The sequence below is a fragment of the Anser brachyrhynchus genome, assembly GCF_964034855.1.
Source record: "Anser brachyrhynchus genome assembly, chromosome: 8".
NCBI lineage: Eukaryota > Metazoa > Chordata > Aves > Anseriformes > Anatidae > Anser > Anser brachyrhynchus.
Window position 1 is genome coordinate 2,522,180 of NC_137702.1, and position 16,186 is coordinate 2,538,365.

General features: G+C 46.7%; 1 protein-coding gene across 3 annotated transcripts in view; it reads right to left on the reverse strand.

Annotated features, from left to right (window-relative positions):
* ROR1 (receptor tyrosine kinase like orphan receptor 1) overlaps positions 1–16,186 on the reverse strand; it is a 156,801-nt gene that overhangs the window by 44,595 nt on the left and 96,020 nt on the right. For all 3 annotated transcript variants that reach the window (XM_080603372.1, XM_080603374.1, XM_080603373.1), the window contains one exon: positions 7,391–7,462. In XM_080603372.1, coding sequence (XP_080459498.1) covers positions 7,391–7,462 — 72 coding nt within the window. The remainder of the gene's footprint in view (positions 1–7,390; positions 7,463–16,186) is intronic.

Genomic DNA, 16,186 nt, shown 5'->3' on the forward strand with positions numbered 1-16,186 from the left:
CGCAAAACGAGTCTCAGTCATACCAATACATTCATCGATTGGTAACTTAGAGAGCAGATAATCTTTATCTAAAAAGAAAAAGACCCAAGCTCATCAGTGGGCCTGTCAGAGCCCTTCCGATGTACTATACCAGTGTGGAAAGAAGCATTTTCATTCACTCTGAGCCTTGGATGAGCCATGTTAGTCCAGCCTGATGCTACACTTGGATGCACCCCGTCCTCACATTTATCAGCACCACCACTGAGCTCAGACAGTCGGAAATTTTCTGTGTGGAATTGTTCTCTTTGGGGAAAGTCAACAACCTGGAGCCCACCCAGCCTGAACGCGCTGGATGGGTTTGTTGTTTGTTCCACATGTTCAATCGAGTCGGGTTTTAAGCTATTCCAGTTACGCTGAAGAAGGAACCAGCAGGATTTCTTACTGAAGTGTAGCCATAGACAGAGCACATATTTCTCCGTTGGAAAAAGGATTAACCATTGATTGCTTCATCTGCCCATAACTCACAAAGGAAGACAACTCCCGGCAGGTCCGATCTGTGGGCCCGATCAACAGACCCTTGTTATTAAAAGGGGCAAAAGGAAGACTCCCGGCTGGAATTTCACTTATTTTAAATGAATAAAAATAAAGGAATGACAGTGGGAGGAAAGCGATACAGCACTCAACCCACGATTTGGCAACCCATATGAAGAATATCAGAGTTAAAGAAGTCCAGACAAAGAAGCGGAAATATTCAATGTCAACTGTCTTGGGACAAAAGGAAATACACAACTGCATTTGCTTGCCCAGCTCATTTTCAAACAAGTTTCCTCAGCGGTGTGTATGTGTAAGGCTCGATTCAGGATACATACTGCAGCTGTGTCTTGGGCTTCCTCTTCCCAGACATTATCTAGAGGCACGAATGCCACCCGAGGATAACATCCTGAACTGAAACACGCCAACTGATGCCCAAGGCCTTATAGATGTCGACACGCAACATTCACTGAATTTGGGATTTTCACAATCAATTGTCGCTTTCCAATTAGCAGCTTTGAGACTGCCTTGGGTCACAGGGGAGGGTGGGCTTCTGGAGGGAAACCAGAGGACTTTCAAAAAATTATTGGGGGCCGAGCACCTGAATCCCATTGCTCTGGGATGGGAATTGGACAACTCACTGCCCTTCGTGCCTTTGTGAATTCTTACTATGAATCTGACAGTTCACATCTGTCTCTCCTTTTCTGAGTTAACTCCCAGGTTTAAGGACAGCTGCCTTGGTGATAGCTTTGACGCTGTAATCTGGCAAGGGGAAATGAAGCTTTTCTTTACTCAGGAACCAGTTTTATAGCACAAGTAGGAAGCCCCTAAACTTTATCACAAAAAAAGTGATTTGGGATAGGTAAACAAACGTCCACATCTAGCTATAAACCAAACTACTGAAAACCATCAAGGGATTTTGTTGTCACTTTAGAAGCTGCTCAGCAGTAAAGAGCCACATACAAAAAATCAAGCTATTAAAGAAAGGGTGTATAGAAAGGTATGTGCCCTAAGATTAATGCTGTAGAGTCAAAGAAAAGCTGTTATTTTTGACATTTTGACACAGCATCACTTTAGGATCTGGTTCTTATTAGCCCTTTCTGTGCCTTTTAAAGGTCTATTTTTTTAAAAAAACAAAAATGTCAGGAAATTTGGAACAGAAACTTACAATAAAACACGTCCCTTGACCCTCTGATCTATCAATCTTTCAAATAAACAAAGATAGCTGGATGAGCCAGGAAAGGGTTATTATATATAGTTACCTTATGTATAATGGTCAGATATTCACTGCACACTCGGAGGTTATAAAAAAATCCAACCTAAGCGAAGCATTTCGTGCAAGATTTTTACCATGAATGCCGCATGTTACTCAGGGTGGTTTCTTTTTCATGTTTTGTTCTGTGACCTCCAAATTTCACACCCTGTATTATTTATAAATGAGACATTCAAGAAACACAAATTCTCAAATAAAAACGTGCACTTCGTCAGTGGAAAAGCAAACAAAAGGAGCTAATGTACTGTGGCTAAAAAAATTTTCAAACAAAGTAGCAGTAATTTACTGCCGCGCTACTAACGGGACCCCACAAATAGAATCCGAACCCTGTGCCCCATCGGGGGAGCTTGATTTACCGAATATCCCCCAGATAATAAAGGAAAATAAAAAGGTAAATTGTGCATGAATGTGAAAGCTGTAATTCTTCCCCTTTCACCACGCGTATCAAATTCACATCCAGTGATTTCAAAAGAAAATCTGGAAATCTCTAAAGAACTGGGGCTGAAGTCAGGAGGCCTCGATCCACCCGGCTTTGTCCACGGTTGCTTTTGTTGATGTTTCTTAAGATGTAGTTTGCCTAAGAGTCAAATTCTCCCCGGGCCATCAGAAAGATTTTCTCTACGAAGACTCGCGGCCAGGTCATATCCCGTCCTGGAAAGACTTGCTGAAGTGACAGCTTTAGCCTGGATTTGTCAGCACGGACGGCAAGGCTGGCTTCTCCAAGAAGTTAATGACATGCAGTGCCATGCACAAGGTAGCGGAACAAAAACTGCAGCTCACCCATGCCCTGTTTCGCCCTACCCCAATAATTTTCTGCTCTGGACCCCTACACCATCCCAGAGGAGCGATGCTTGCTATAGGTGATCCTTGTTATCGATGCGCCTTTGAATACTTAGGGATAAACCCCAGCTTAACCTTAAACCACCACTGATGGGTTTGGGGAGCATTTTGCAGAGTCCTGACTCTCGCTGCCCTCTCCCTGGGGGATGTTGGCTCTCTGCACAACACCTGGAGCACCGCGGGACTGCGGCGTGCTGCTGAGGCCTGTGCCAGGCAGAGGAGCTGCGAGCAGCAGGGAGCTCCGAGCCCAGGCTGGGGATTGCGGATGTCTGGAAATGAAAATGGTTCCCAAGCCCTGAATCATTCCAACGTTTTATACTTGTTTGCCAAAGCAGACAGGCCATGAAAAGGGAAAGGAAAATAGGCAGGATCTGCAAAAACTCACAATAAGAGGTTTTCTTTGGAAAATGAAGGAAGAAATGAGAAGCTCGTGGGAGGAGGAGGCACTGGCACAGCACTGCTGCAACCCAGCACCCATGTCCTTAGCTCTGCCCAGCAGTGGCCAGGCCCCATCCTGGTGCCCATCCTGGGACCTGCACGATGACATGAGCTCCCAACGAGGCCGCAGGTGGGCACGGGGGGGGACCTGACCAGGGAAAGCCTCAGCAGAGGCACCGTTGTCTTACCAGTCCCATGGAGAGTCCTGTTCAGTGAATGTCCGCAGGAGTTTAACCCTACTCACAATTAAAAGAAAATAATACTTCAATGCTGACTCTTTCTTGGCAGAGACTCCAATAGTATCACTGCCTAAGGATGAAGAGCTCCCAAACAGTTCCTCTGCAGTACCAGATGGAAGTAGGCTCTCGTTCAAATTCAGGCCTATCTATTTCCTTGTAAATAAACACAAGACTGATGTGAGGAAAAGCCTACCCTTCCACGACCATTTTTGTGAAAGAGAAGCAGCTGAATGAAGGGCTCTTTGCCATTTTAAGTAAGGATCAGGAAAAAGAAGAGCTTGTGGTGAATGTGAAGCTTCCTCAGACAAAGAGCTGGGGCAGGGGCCTGTCCCGCAGGGGAAGGGGAGAGAGGGGTGGCAATGCACGAGCACGGAGAAATGGGAAATCAAAGTGCCTTCAACAACAGGAAGGAAAAAAGAGCAAGAAGTAGGGGACAAAAAGGCAGTTGAAGAAAGACAAGAAAGAAACAAACGTGGTGAAGGACAAAGCAACAAAGGGGAGAAATACTACTCAAACACCTAGGGAAGAAAGGGGCGGACAATGAAATCCCCAAGTCAGGCACAGCGAAGACGTGCCCCGTGGGACGTTTCCCAGCCTTGCCAAGCCCCGGGGATTGGGCCCCCGACTGGGCTTTTTCCTTCCACCAGACACCCTTTTTTCCCCTTATATGTATTTCCCCTTATTTCTCCTTATATAATTAAATACCTATTTGATGGCGTTTTCATTTCTCTTTTTCCCTCGTGGCAGTCCCTCTGCACGCCATGATTTACCAGTCGGAAAAGAGGAATATGTTCATAGCTAAATTTCTCCTATTTTAAAAGTGATTATTTTTTTATTTTTATGCATAGTTTGTTTGTTTTTTTAAGGTTTTGGTGAGAAACCACCTCCTCCCTGCCATCAATCGTTGCTTTCAACAGCTCTTCACGGGTGGCTGCGTCTCTTTTAAATTCATTTCCTGTTAAAAAGAATAAACAGGCAACTGTTTAATGCTGTCGATTTAGCTTATTTAATAGAAATTGAAACCTGAATAGGGCTCAGTTGTAAGATGGTCACTGCAGAACTCTCCAAGTTAGGGAAAGCACCGTATTAAGTAATTATTTTAAAATGCAGAATGTTGTTCAAGGAGACGATGAGCTGTTCCTCCTTCTGCAAACCCAGGAGACGTGTTCGAGGAAGAGACGTTCGTTTCCAAAAGACAGCACACGGAGTTAGAGCCACTTAATGCGGACAGCCATTTAATTGGGAAATTTGGCTGGAAACCGCTTTCATGTGGTGAACTTAATAGGCTTTAAAATAAGTTTTACTGGGACGCCTGCGTGACCTCACGGCTGACTGCAGCAAAGACAAGTGGATGTTGATCTCTTGAGCTGCTTGCTTGCAAAAAAGAAATGGAAACTAAGCGCATGCCTCGTGTTCTCCCCCGAGGTTTCGCCCGTGCTGCGGCGCGTCGGGCTGCACCCAAGCGAGGGTTTCAAAGACCTTCAGCGAAAACTGGCAGCGCCCACATGAAAGCCCCCGCTTCTTTCCTGGGCAAGACGAGACGTGCGTGCCTCGCTTCACTTGTGGGCACGCTGGAAGAACCCTCCCCTCTGACTAAGCTTTTCGGGCACCAAATGCATTTTAATCACATATGTAAATCCGCGTTTAGGTGTGCAAGCTTACAGCAGTCTAAATGCTAATCGCGGGCGGGCGAAGGGGCCGGTAATCCCCCAGGAATGCAGGATTCAGCCCAGCCAGTGATAATTGCCACATTCCAGGTGGATTAGAAGCGTGAAACTTCATTTTACCTGTTCCTGACAATGGAGCTCAGGAACAGGTGCCATGGAAATAACATGGAAAATGGTTTAATTACTAACGTCGAGGCCGGTGGGATGATTTCTGTGCCCGAGCTGGTGGCAGCCGCCCAAAGCCTCACCTCTGCTAGCTCCTGAGTCGCTGCTTTCTGACACAGCAGGGACATCCGAACCCTGGCTGATACAAGCTGGTACTTTGCATTTTGATGATCTGAGAATTTGGAGTTGAGAGTACTTTGAAGGCAGCAGACTCGGAAGGAAGCAGGCAATCCACGCAGTCCCTGCTGCCAGCAGGCAGCCTGCTCCGCTTCCAGGCTTGGTCAGTCAAAGCAAGGGTTTGGAGAGTGCCCATGTGGGGCATGTCCTACTGAAAAAGCAGCATTTGAACAGCCAGCTGAGAGCAAGCCTGACCAAAATATGGGCAAAAAGTCACTTTGGTCATAAGAAACCAGTCTACACAAAATCTCTCGTAAGCAATAATAACAAAGAAGCTACTGAGGGCTATTTTTTCAGATCAGCTCAGTCTTAAATTGCTGTAAAATTATATCGTCTTCAATATCACTTTTGTACCTTCCCCTCCGTCCCGGTTTTGGTTGGGAGCACACAGCTTTCACCCAGTGACAGATAGCAACCTGACCATGGGCACATAGCCTATCAAACCCCTGGGGCTCACGGGGGAGAATGAAGAATATCTCACTGACGATGGCAAGCAGAAAAATATTTCAATCACCTCAACAAAGTGTGACTCTGACTTCTGTGATGACGGGCTGGGTTCCTGGAGGAAAACCTCCCCTGTAGCTTAGTAAAGGTCGCCTGCTAAGGATCACATCGGGGGCCTGAATTAAGACTGTCCGATTGCCTTACCTTGGCATTTCTTAACTTTGGAGTGTTTGCCTTTGTGGCCTTTACCTCTCTTCCTAGGCCACTTCTTACCTCCTAAAAACAAAAAACCTGCCAAACAAAGCAAGAAGCACAGCGGCATCCTGCTGGGGATCACTGCCCGGGTTCCTCAGCAGCTTCGGGACGTTCCCAGCACCCAGCCCGGGCCTGCCAGGGGCACCGCGATGCCACGGGCACTGCAGTGGGACAGGACACCCATCCCTCAAGGACTTCTTAGAGCAATTTGCAGTGAGTTGGAAATCCTGGCCTTACTAACTACATATTTTTCTGCCTTTCCCACTGGGAAGCACAAGCCCTTTGGCTTTCTTCCTCTCCGGTCTGGTACGCATTTGGTCTTAGCGCAAGCAGCGGAGCTGCAGGAATCTGTAGGCAAATGCACAAAGGTTTCCACCTGAGTGTGCATCAGCTGCAGTTTTGAAAAAAGTTACAATTCAGCCACATTTTAGCAGGAATAAAACCGCAAGCAAACCCACTCCCAGCAATAAATGCTTCCCGGAGAACTGATGCACTCTTGCTCTCAGGGAAAGAGTTAACCCTTCCGTAAAGAGCTCAGAGCTACAGATTCTTTTCATACTTACGCACTGAAAACATATTTAAGCTTAAACATTAAACTTTATGCACACATGTTCGTACAAAATATTAACAAAATACAGACAAAAACATTTGGGAAAACCATCTGTGGCAGAACTCGACTATGGGAAATTTCAGTCTAAATAGTTAATGGTTGGCAAAATTATACACAAGTGAAAAGAGATTGTTTGACAAATTGAACAGTTAGTGTGGCTAACAGCATCCTCCACTGTAAAGGATACATTAGAAGCATTTCAAAGACCAGACTGACTCAGAAGCTGCAGGCCACTGCCTTGGAATAAGGGCTATAGGAAGCTAAGCAATTTGGTTTAAATAGTTGGTGGTGCATAATTTACAAAATGAAGGGGAATGAGAAATATATCCCTTTTTTCACAATATATACCCTTCAGAAAGCTCAAAATCATACATAATTACCACTTGCAAATGCATTTTCCTTTCTATTAATTCAAACCCTCTAAATTTCACAATAAAACACGAGGCAAACTGACTCTGCCTGATGCTTGTTAATTTTGAGTTCAGATCCTAAGATCCACCAGACAAAATGTCAAGCAGTTCATAAACTAACAGAACTTACATCTTGAAATATTTTTACCATGTGGAACATTTTACTGGAACAAGAAACGAACACAGCATTCTCCAGAAATCACAGTACCACACGTAATTAAATGTCAAATGATCACAAGGCAAACAAGGTTGATCTTAAATGCCCCCTCATCCTTTTGCTTGCTGATGCGGTGGGGTCAAGAAGAATAACTGAGATTTTAAAATCTGATTTCACATCTTTCTGTATTTTTTTGTCCACTTACCTTTATCTAATTCACTTGAGATGTTCCATGATGACGTAGGCATGAAATCAGCAACCACTGATGAATTTGCTCCTGGAAGGGAAAAAGAGGAGAAAAATGCTGTTGGTGTATTGATCTTGTACCGTGAGGAGTGTAAGAGGCATTTATAAAGTTGTTGTTGCAGTACTAAAATTATTTGAAGAACAGCAGTTATTAAAATGCACTCGATGCTCTGCGTTGGCAGGCTGACACATATGGGTAGCAGAACCAGCAAAGTGGAAAAAGGCACAGGGCCAAGCTGGAGCTTGTTTTGCAGGGCTGTCACTGGGAGGCCTTGTGTTAATCAAGCAACCAATCTCTGAGATGTGTTTGGCCCACCTTAAAATCTCTCCACGGGTTTTATAGAGGTAGAATGACTCTGCAGTGCTGCAGCAAAGAAAAACACCAATGCTCCGACGCTGCTGAACATGTTATCTATTAACATTTACGAGAGATTTTAATCCTGCAAACCCATGTGCACAAGAAGAGACACCATTTATGCACTGAAGTTAATAGGGCTACTTGTACGAAAACCCCTCGCATGACTCACATAAACACAGGCTTGAGAGACTGATCTGAACATCAGGAGCATTTCCCCGTGGCTGTTACACTGTTTTCCCTGGGAATTAATACGCGTATATAGGAGATTTAGTAAGGGGCAGGGGAAGGCTGGGAAGAGGAGGGGTGAACATGTATTACACGACTCAATCTCCAGTTGCACCAGTAGGGGTTTAGGCTGGACACGAGGAAGAATTTCCTTATGGAGAGGGTGGCCAAGCACTGGAAGGGGCTGTGCAGGGCAGTGGTGGGGTCCCCAGCCCTGGAGGTACTGAAGAGACATTTGGACGTGGCACCACGGGACGGGGTTAGTGATGGGACTCAGTAGGTCAAGTTAATGGTGGGACTTGATGATCCTGAAGGTCCTTTCCAACCCAGACAACCCTGTGATTCTGTGACATGGGAACACCGCGCGCTTCCAAATTTCTCGTGTGCCCCAGCCCTGGGAACAGGGCTTGGCCTAGAAGAGGAGGTGCTGCGGCAACACGCATGGGAGGGGACAGCACATTTGAAGTGAAATAAGAATATGCCCCATGTGTCGGTGTCTGATCTGAGTCAGACACAGAGAAGACTCGCTACAAAGGAACACCCCGTGGCCTGATCCTGCACCCTGGCTGGACCTCCAGTGCCCGCAAGTACAGAGCTGAGACGCCGAGCATCACCACGAACCCAGACGAGAATGTAAATATCACAAAGTGTAGTGTTCTTATTTTGCCCCTGTCCCTTAAGCTTGTTCCTTTAATGCCAAAGCAATCTCAGTACAAGGAGACCCGAAGATCTGCTTTTCTGTGATCGGTGAGCAACTTCGCTATTTCATTAAGAAATCACGAGAAAATTGTAAACACGATGTCACACAAACGCACGAAGCAGTTAAGTTCAGATTTAGCCACTGCACTTTTTATAAATATCGTCTTTCTTAAAAGCCCACCTGGTAGCACTGCTTATTTAAGACTCTGTCAAGTATTTCCAATGTAAACACAGAATCTGCAGGCATTATAACTCACCTCCGAACACAGCCCCTGGCCTGTGCAGATACGCAGGGCCGAAACCCACTGATGGGGACAGATCCTGAGCTCACGTGCAAAGGCCTTGCTCTGAAGTCAGCAGTGACACCCATTTATACAAGGTGAGGCTTTGTCTCACCATATCCATCCCCCTGAACTGTTTACTCTTTAACATCTTTATGCTTTTGTGAAATTAAGTTTTTTCCAAGCATTTGCCATCTTTTCCAGTGCTGTGCCCTCAGTGAGAGGGGCAATGCTCTTGCTTTCTTGCTCTGGCTTCAGGTGTCACCATGAACCTGTGCACGCCCCGTGGGGCTTTTTCCAACACCACTGTCACAAATTCACCCCCCCCACACTTTACTGCTTTTAGGACAGTTATCCCCAGGCGCAAGTTCAGCTTCTTAACTAACCCAAACGCTAGGGACTGCCTGGCTGAGCAACCTGCAAGGCTTGAGGCAAACAGCGTGGCTCCAGAGCTTCGTGGTGACCACGGTCACCCGCACAGGATGACGCAGATGTCAAGGAGGTGATAAATAACCTGTGGGCCAGCCCTGAGGTCCAAATGCTGACCAGGACGTGGTCGGTGCCAGAGGTTGGGATGCTTCGTCTCCTCTGCCTCACCCTTCCGTGCCTCCTACCTGAGAAATGGAGCAGCTCCTTGTGACCAAACCACTCCTGCAGGCTTAGGACCAAACCCCTCCGAGAGAGGTGCCACCACCTTCCACACCTCTTGTTGAGACCAACTTTATCTCATACGTCCACAGTGCGCAGCTCCAACCCACGATCAATAGATGAAGCCCCTCATGCTTCTCATGCATTCAAGTTTTGCACCTGACAACGCGTTTTCTGTGGGTAACGTTACTCCTGTTCACCTGGAAACACCCCAGTACTAAGAGCCCCCTTTATGTTGCAGACAGCTAACACATCAACCAAAATGAAGGAATAACTACTAACAATACCATGACGAAATACAGTATTTCACTGTTTACAACTCCGGAGTGTTCATATTATTTTTTTTCTTCGATTAACGCTTTGATTTCAAACAATTATTTGATCGAAAGGAACACGCTGAGCAGCCACAAAGCGCGGGGGCGTCCCGTTCATACCCGGTGAATGCTGAAAGCAAAAGTAACCGAGCAATCAAGGCCAGCATTAATTTAACGTCGGCCTGCGATGACTTAGGATTGCTGTGCGTGCAAGTGAGAGCAGCGATACCTCTCCTTGGAGAAACCGAGTCCCAGCCCCCAGCCAAATGAGAAGCGCGCCCAGGGGAGGTGAGTCACGGCTGGGAGGAGGATCAAAGTCTTGAGCTGGTTCCTCCCCTGGGACCAAAGCCACCTCGCTCTGCCTCCAGGAGCAAAATGCATTTAAAAAGTACAGACTGGGAATGAGTAAGAGGTTTTGTTTTTTTTTTTCCTTTGGGTTTGGGAAAGCCAGGTTTCTGTGCCCTCAAACGTACAGAAAAATGGCCAACCAACTCAGAAAGTGCCTCTTGTGCTTGGAAGGCTCTTAAATACTTAAAAAGAGTCTGGACTACATCTCATAACGTAGGGTCTCCTAACCCGAACCATAGTTCAGGTTAACCCCAGAGCCACCAGCAAGATCCTTTGATTCCAGCGCTGTTCTACATGAAACGGGCGTTTCGCAGAGGAGGAAGGGCTGAGGCACCTGCACGGCAGCCGCAGGAACCGCTGTGAGCTAGGGAGCAGGAGGCAGAGCAAGGAAGAGCTGATCCTTACATGCGTGAGCACACCCCCTTATTTTTTCAGACTTTACAACCCTTAATGGCCCACCCAGCCACTGTTGAGCCTGAAACATTTTCACCGAGACTCACGCATCCTGATTACGAAGCTCTGCATGGAAAGCACCGTCAAGATCCGGGTCTCTGGAGCACACAGGTGCATCACCTAGCACAGCAGGTGAGCAGTGATATACAGGCTGTGACCGGGGCACCGGGTACACCGACCCAGAGCCGTGCAACGTGCCAAATTCAGCCCAAACTGCATCACCAGGGCCAGCAGAAGTTGGCTTCCCCTCATATGCATTACAATGGACGTGCTGGTTTATACAAACGACGCTCAAAGCAGGTCTGCGCAGCTTGTGAGCCACCAGCGGCTGCGTGGGAAGCACAGAGTGCACCCCGCATCCACCCCCGAGCTCTCCAGCACACATCCACCCCTCCCACCGTGCACCCAACCTTAAAAACATCCCGCACGCGATGGCTCCCCTCATCCTGTGAACCCCACGTACAGGACGTACTGACAGCCTTGCCCATTTGGTGTCACCATTCAAAGAACAAAAACAAAAAAGAAAAAGAAAACCCCATATGCTTAATACTGCAATTGGATATCAAATGAGGAGTTTAAGAATCAATCAAATTAATCCTTAGCTGCTAAAAACACCCTCTTGCACGCTGCTTTAATTATTTGAACAGCGAGGTTTGGTTTGAAAAAAAGGCAATCCGAGAAACGTGATCAGCAGAGGCCCATTACCCCGGTAAAATTTTATTTATAGATGAAATCATCCCAGATGAATGCAGAATCTTATCCTTAATTCACAAAAGATAACTATCTGTTCAAACCTCTATCACGATTAAGAAATGCTGGTCTCAAGTTAATGAGAAATCACAACAGTCAATTAAAACCCCTGTGAAAAGCCAAGCCGAGTGTATTCAAATACCCTCCCCACCGAGAAGTTGGCTAACATCTGACTTTATTACCATATTGCATAAGCGTGGAGCGAATTTCACACAAGTCAGTCCTTTTAAAGCCTTTGTGATTAAATAAACTTCAATAAGGTTTACAGAAAGCTGCCCGTGAAGAAAAACTACAGAGCCAGTTCTTATCGCAGGCACACACCACTGTCTCATTTTCTCACCACCAGCAGCCATCACTCAGGGCCTAGTGTTTGTACTGTCACGACTACAGACCCATCAAAGGACGGGGCAGCCTCGTCCGCTGCCCACAGAACCAAAAAGGAGAAGATCCAGGCCCCGTGCCCAGGCTAATTAATATCTCCGAGCTCTGCGTCTGCTACACAAAGTAAAGAGAACATAAGTCAAAACAGGAAGAAGGCAGATAGCTAGGACGACACCAACCCCCGAGATGATTGAAGATTTTAATGGGAAATAAATCCGCTGTACAGAAACAAAGCGGAGAGCAAAATAAGTCTATGAACGTGGATATTCTGCTTGCCAGGCAGGCCGAGGGCTGCACGAGGCTGGATGGCTGCTGAACGTATGACTTTGCACGGCCAGAAGTGTTGCCTGGGATAGGATTTCTTCTTGGTGGCACAGAAGAAAACCTCAGGTCTTGCAGGAACCCAACTTTTCCACGGGGAAGGTATGTCTAGTTAGAACACACACAAATAATTCAAAGTGTCTTCTAAACGGGCATCCTTTGTCACACTTTGTATCGTACCCGTGGGTCCTTCTATACCCTCATTAAATGCCCTACAAAATTCTGGAGTTAGATTTTTTTCTGACACAAGTAGGAATGTGACTGCAACACCTGCAATTCAGACCTCAATGCAGGAGACCCAAAATAGCAAAAAGAGCAAGGAGGGCTTTAAAGTAACCAAGGAGTTCGAAGTCTGAGTAACGAACTAAACCATGCAGAACTGAAGTTTAAACTAAATAAAAAACAAAGTTTTCCATTTGCAAATCTCTGTCTGAAGCTGCACAGAATGCCTGAGCCGAGTGAGATTTCTTATCCCATGCAGGAATTTGCCTAAGGAAGTGATAAAACCCAAATTACACGAGACACTAAAAACAAGATTGGGCAAGACATTCCTACACGTACGGATGGGGAGCCGTCCCACGCCGTCAGGAAGGTCAGGACAGGACAACTGAACAGCAGGTTTGGGCACCACTATTTCGGCCAAATCACTGGTAAAATCACCATTTATAGCAGCTGTTCTAGAAGAAACACCAATTCCCCTTAAAAACCTGAATGAAAATCTTCCGAACGTAGTCTTCTTTAGCTGTATTGTTTGGATATAATATTGGGAAAACCAAAATCATAGATAAAATTACACAGAATTAGAGTAAGCCCTAATTACTCTAAGTGTTCAGAATTTTTGCTTTTCTGCACATTCCACATCTACACTTCATCTTTCTCTTTGTCTGGTTCCTACCTGACTGATCTCTTCCAAGATCTTCCCACAAATACGCCCCGTGGCTGTTTTTCTTAGCCGTATCTCCATCATCTTTTTCCTTCAGCATTCGCTGTTTCACTGATCCTTTGTGAGTTCCCCACACGTTCTCATCTGATCTCCCAAGATAGCACGTTTTGCAATCAGCCGGTTACCATCCCATCCACAGCCCACCCTGGAGGCGCTGAAGGAAATCTAGACATACTTTCTGCAGGCTGTAATGGATACGACCTATTATTCACTAATTTTCTTGTCTGTTTAATTGGCACCATCCTGGATTTCCATAATATATCCCCCAAATGTCGCTTACATCTTTAATGCATGAAAGGATTTTATTTCCATGACATCAGCACCTCTGCGTGTCAGCAGACGTGTCCGCGTTACACAGTCCTCGTGTTTCAAAAGGGGATAGGAATCACACCAATACATCACTCAGCTGAATGAGGCAAAACTGCGCAAAGACGGGAAATTACCGAGAGCATTTCTGCTCCTCAGATAAGGCAGGTGTCTCAAGGAGAATATGCTGCCTTTATTGGCATGCAGTACCACATGCTGATGGCCAACCTTCCATCGATTAGTTATGGATACACCAATTTATGCACACGGTGATGTGTAAAAATAGGGTATGCTACAGCAAATACTTCACGGCGAAAACACATTCCCGCTGAAAGTCTCAGCCCCGCAGGTTCAGGTGAAGCTGCTGGCCTTTGTACTGTCACTTGAAATGTCCTGAAGGAGAGCAGCCTGTACGTTAGATGCAATAAAAGCTGCTGGAGAACAGACCTTAACTAAAGCTCTATGCAGTAAGCAAGATGAAATGTTGCACAACGGCACTTCTCCTTCCAATGCTTAACTTTAAGTCATCAGCTTTACTCTGCCTGGTTACTCTGTGGCTGAAAAAGCCAAAAAGCAGGGCTCGTTGTGCCAGCACCTTGCACAGGCAGACACAAGGCAATTTTGGCAGAGCTCACAGCAGTCATCGCTCTGCTAGAAACCACGCTTCCCACTGGCAAAGGCTTGCTCGAGCTCTGCAGGCTGCTCCATGAAGATAGGGACAGAGATGATACTGCACGATGCTAACAGCTTTCAAATGTTAATTGTGTTCTCACTCTTACAGTGTAAAACTTTCAAGCAGAGCTATCTGTTCTTTATCTGCAGTATATCATTACTGATAGCCTGGGGCAGATTAATGATTGGCATTAGACAGGGAAATCTTCAACACCAATGAGCAATTCGAGCTCTGCAGATTTCACACATACAGTGCATGAATTTTCAGCTTCCAAAGCAAGAAGTGCAACAGGATGGTTTAATTTAGTGCAGGACTGGAAATTGTTAGGGACCTCATTTATACCACAGCCTCTGCCACCCCGTCCCTGCTACCGGCGCTTCCATTAGCACATACGAAACGAACAACCTCTCCGCCTGGGTGTCTTCCTAAATGCTCCGTGCTCCTGAGGGGTCGTGGTAAGTGGAAGGACTGACCCGTTTGGGATCGGAGGTGGGAAGCCAAGAGCCCTGCATGCACCTGACACCTCTGCCCTCCGTTCTCCTGCGGAGCTGCTCTCTTTGATGAGGATACACCTGGAGAGCTTTGGCCCAACGTGAGCAGCCACAGGGGTTTTCTGGACTTAACGGGATGCCGGTAAAACCCACCCCAAGAGGTCTACTGGGGAGGACAGCAATAGCCAGTACCGTCAGAAAATTATACAATTGCTACGTACGCCATACCTGCAAACTGTTAAAGCACCTTTAAACATGCTGGCAGCTTCCTAATGACCTACACAAGTCTGGGCTGACCTCACTATTTTTAGTAAGCTGCTCTTTGGCTGAGGTCGTATCAGTTTAAAAGAGTTTTCTTCCACGGGATCAGAGCTGTCTCTTGGAAGAAGAGGTTTTTAAGAAGCCTTTTTTATATGCTAATACTTTAATCCTAAATTTCTAATTACTGAACTACAACTCCTTTTCACTGCCGCTATTAATTACAGATTATCATTAATGTTGGATGGATTTAGAAGTCACTGTGGAATCTGGGTGCACTTTACATTGCCTAAATTGGGTCGTTAACAGTTCCACTTAAGAAGAGCAAAACACTGCACCCTGGAGCAAGCCGCAGCTTTTAAAGACGGGGGAACGAAGAAAAGAAATGGCCAGCTGGCTGAGCGCCAGCCCTGCAGAGCTCACAGTCGGGTCTTTGTGCTTAGGACCGGCAGGAACGTGGCCACGCTCGCACCCCAAGGCACATCGCCCAGCCCTGATGTTTCTGCGGGCACAGAAAACGCTCGGCTCCGGCTCCCGGTGACCAGGCAGGGTCCTGCTCTGCGCCAGCTCCCAGGCCCTCTGCCTCTCCTGCCAAGGAACTGTGGGCAAACCGGGGGAAAAATAAAGGTTGGGCATCTAGGTTAACTCGAGGCTATAGTGCCTTGGAGGTCAGGGACTGGTTCCCGACCCTGCTGACAGTGCAGAGCGAGAATGCAGAAGGAATACGTCCACCACCCTAAGGCTGGCAGCCGCTGAAAGCCCCTCAGTGCTTTCTCTAGGTTGAATCCTTTGTACTCTGCACAATCTGAAACATCAGGCATGTGAAAGTAAGATGTTGGAAGAACACAGCTTTTTCTTGCCCATGAAGGGAGCTTTTATTGGACACAGATCTCAAGAGGAGCTGGTTGTTTCGTGTAACAACCCTGGAAGGGAGCACAGCACAGCTGGTTGTCATGCGAAGCTACAAAGCTGGGAATTTACACACTAAGCGCCGACTTCTCATCTCTCCTAGCCTACCTGAGATAATACGGGGTTCCTATCCATGCCCTGAGCTATCCTCTTCTGAGCGCCTGGGGCTGGTGGAAGGAGAGAAGAGGAGGTGAAGGTGGGAACCCCGCAAAGGGAACGGGATGGCTGCAACAGAGAAAAGGCAGAAACCCAGCAGCAGCAGCAGGACATCACCGGGCGGCGAGATGGGGCAAGAGGCTGTGAGAAGAAGCAGAGGAGTCACAGAGAAACATCAAAATATCAAGAGGGCAGGGAGATGGAGGAATACATCCCGGGACGCTGTTAGGGCAAACATTTC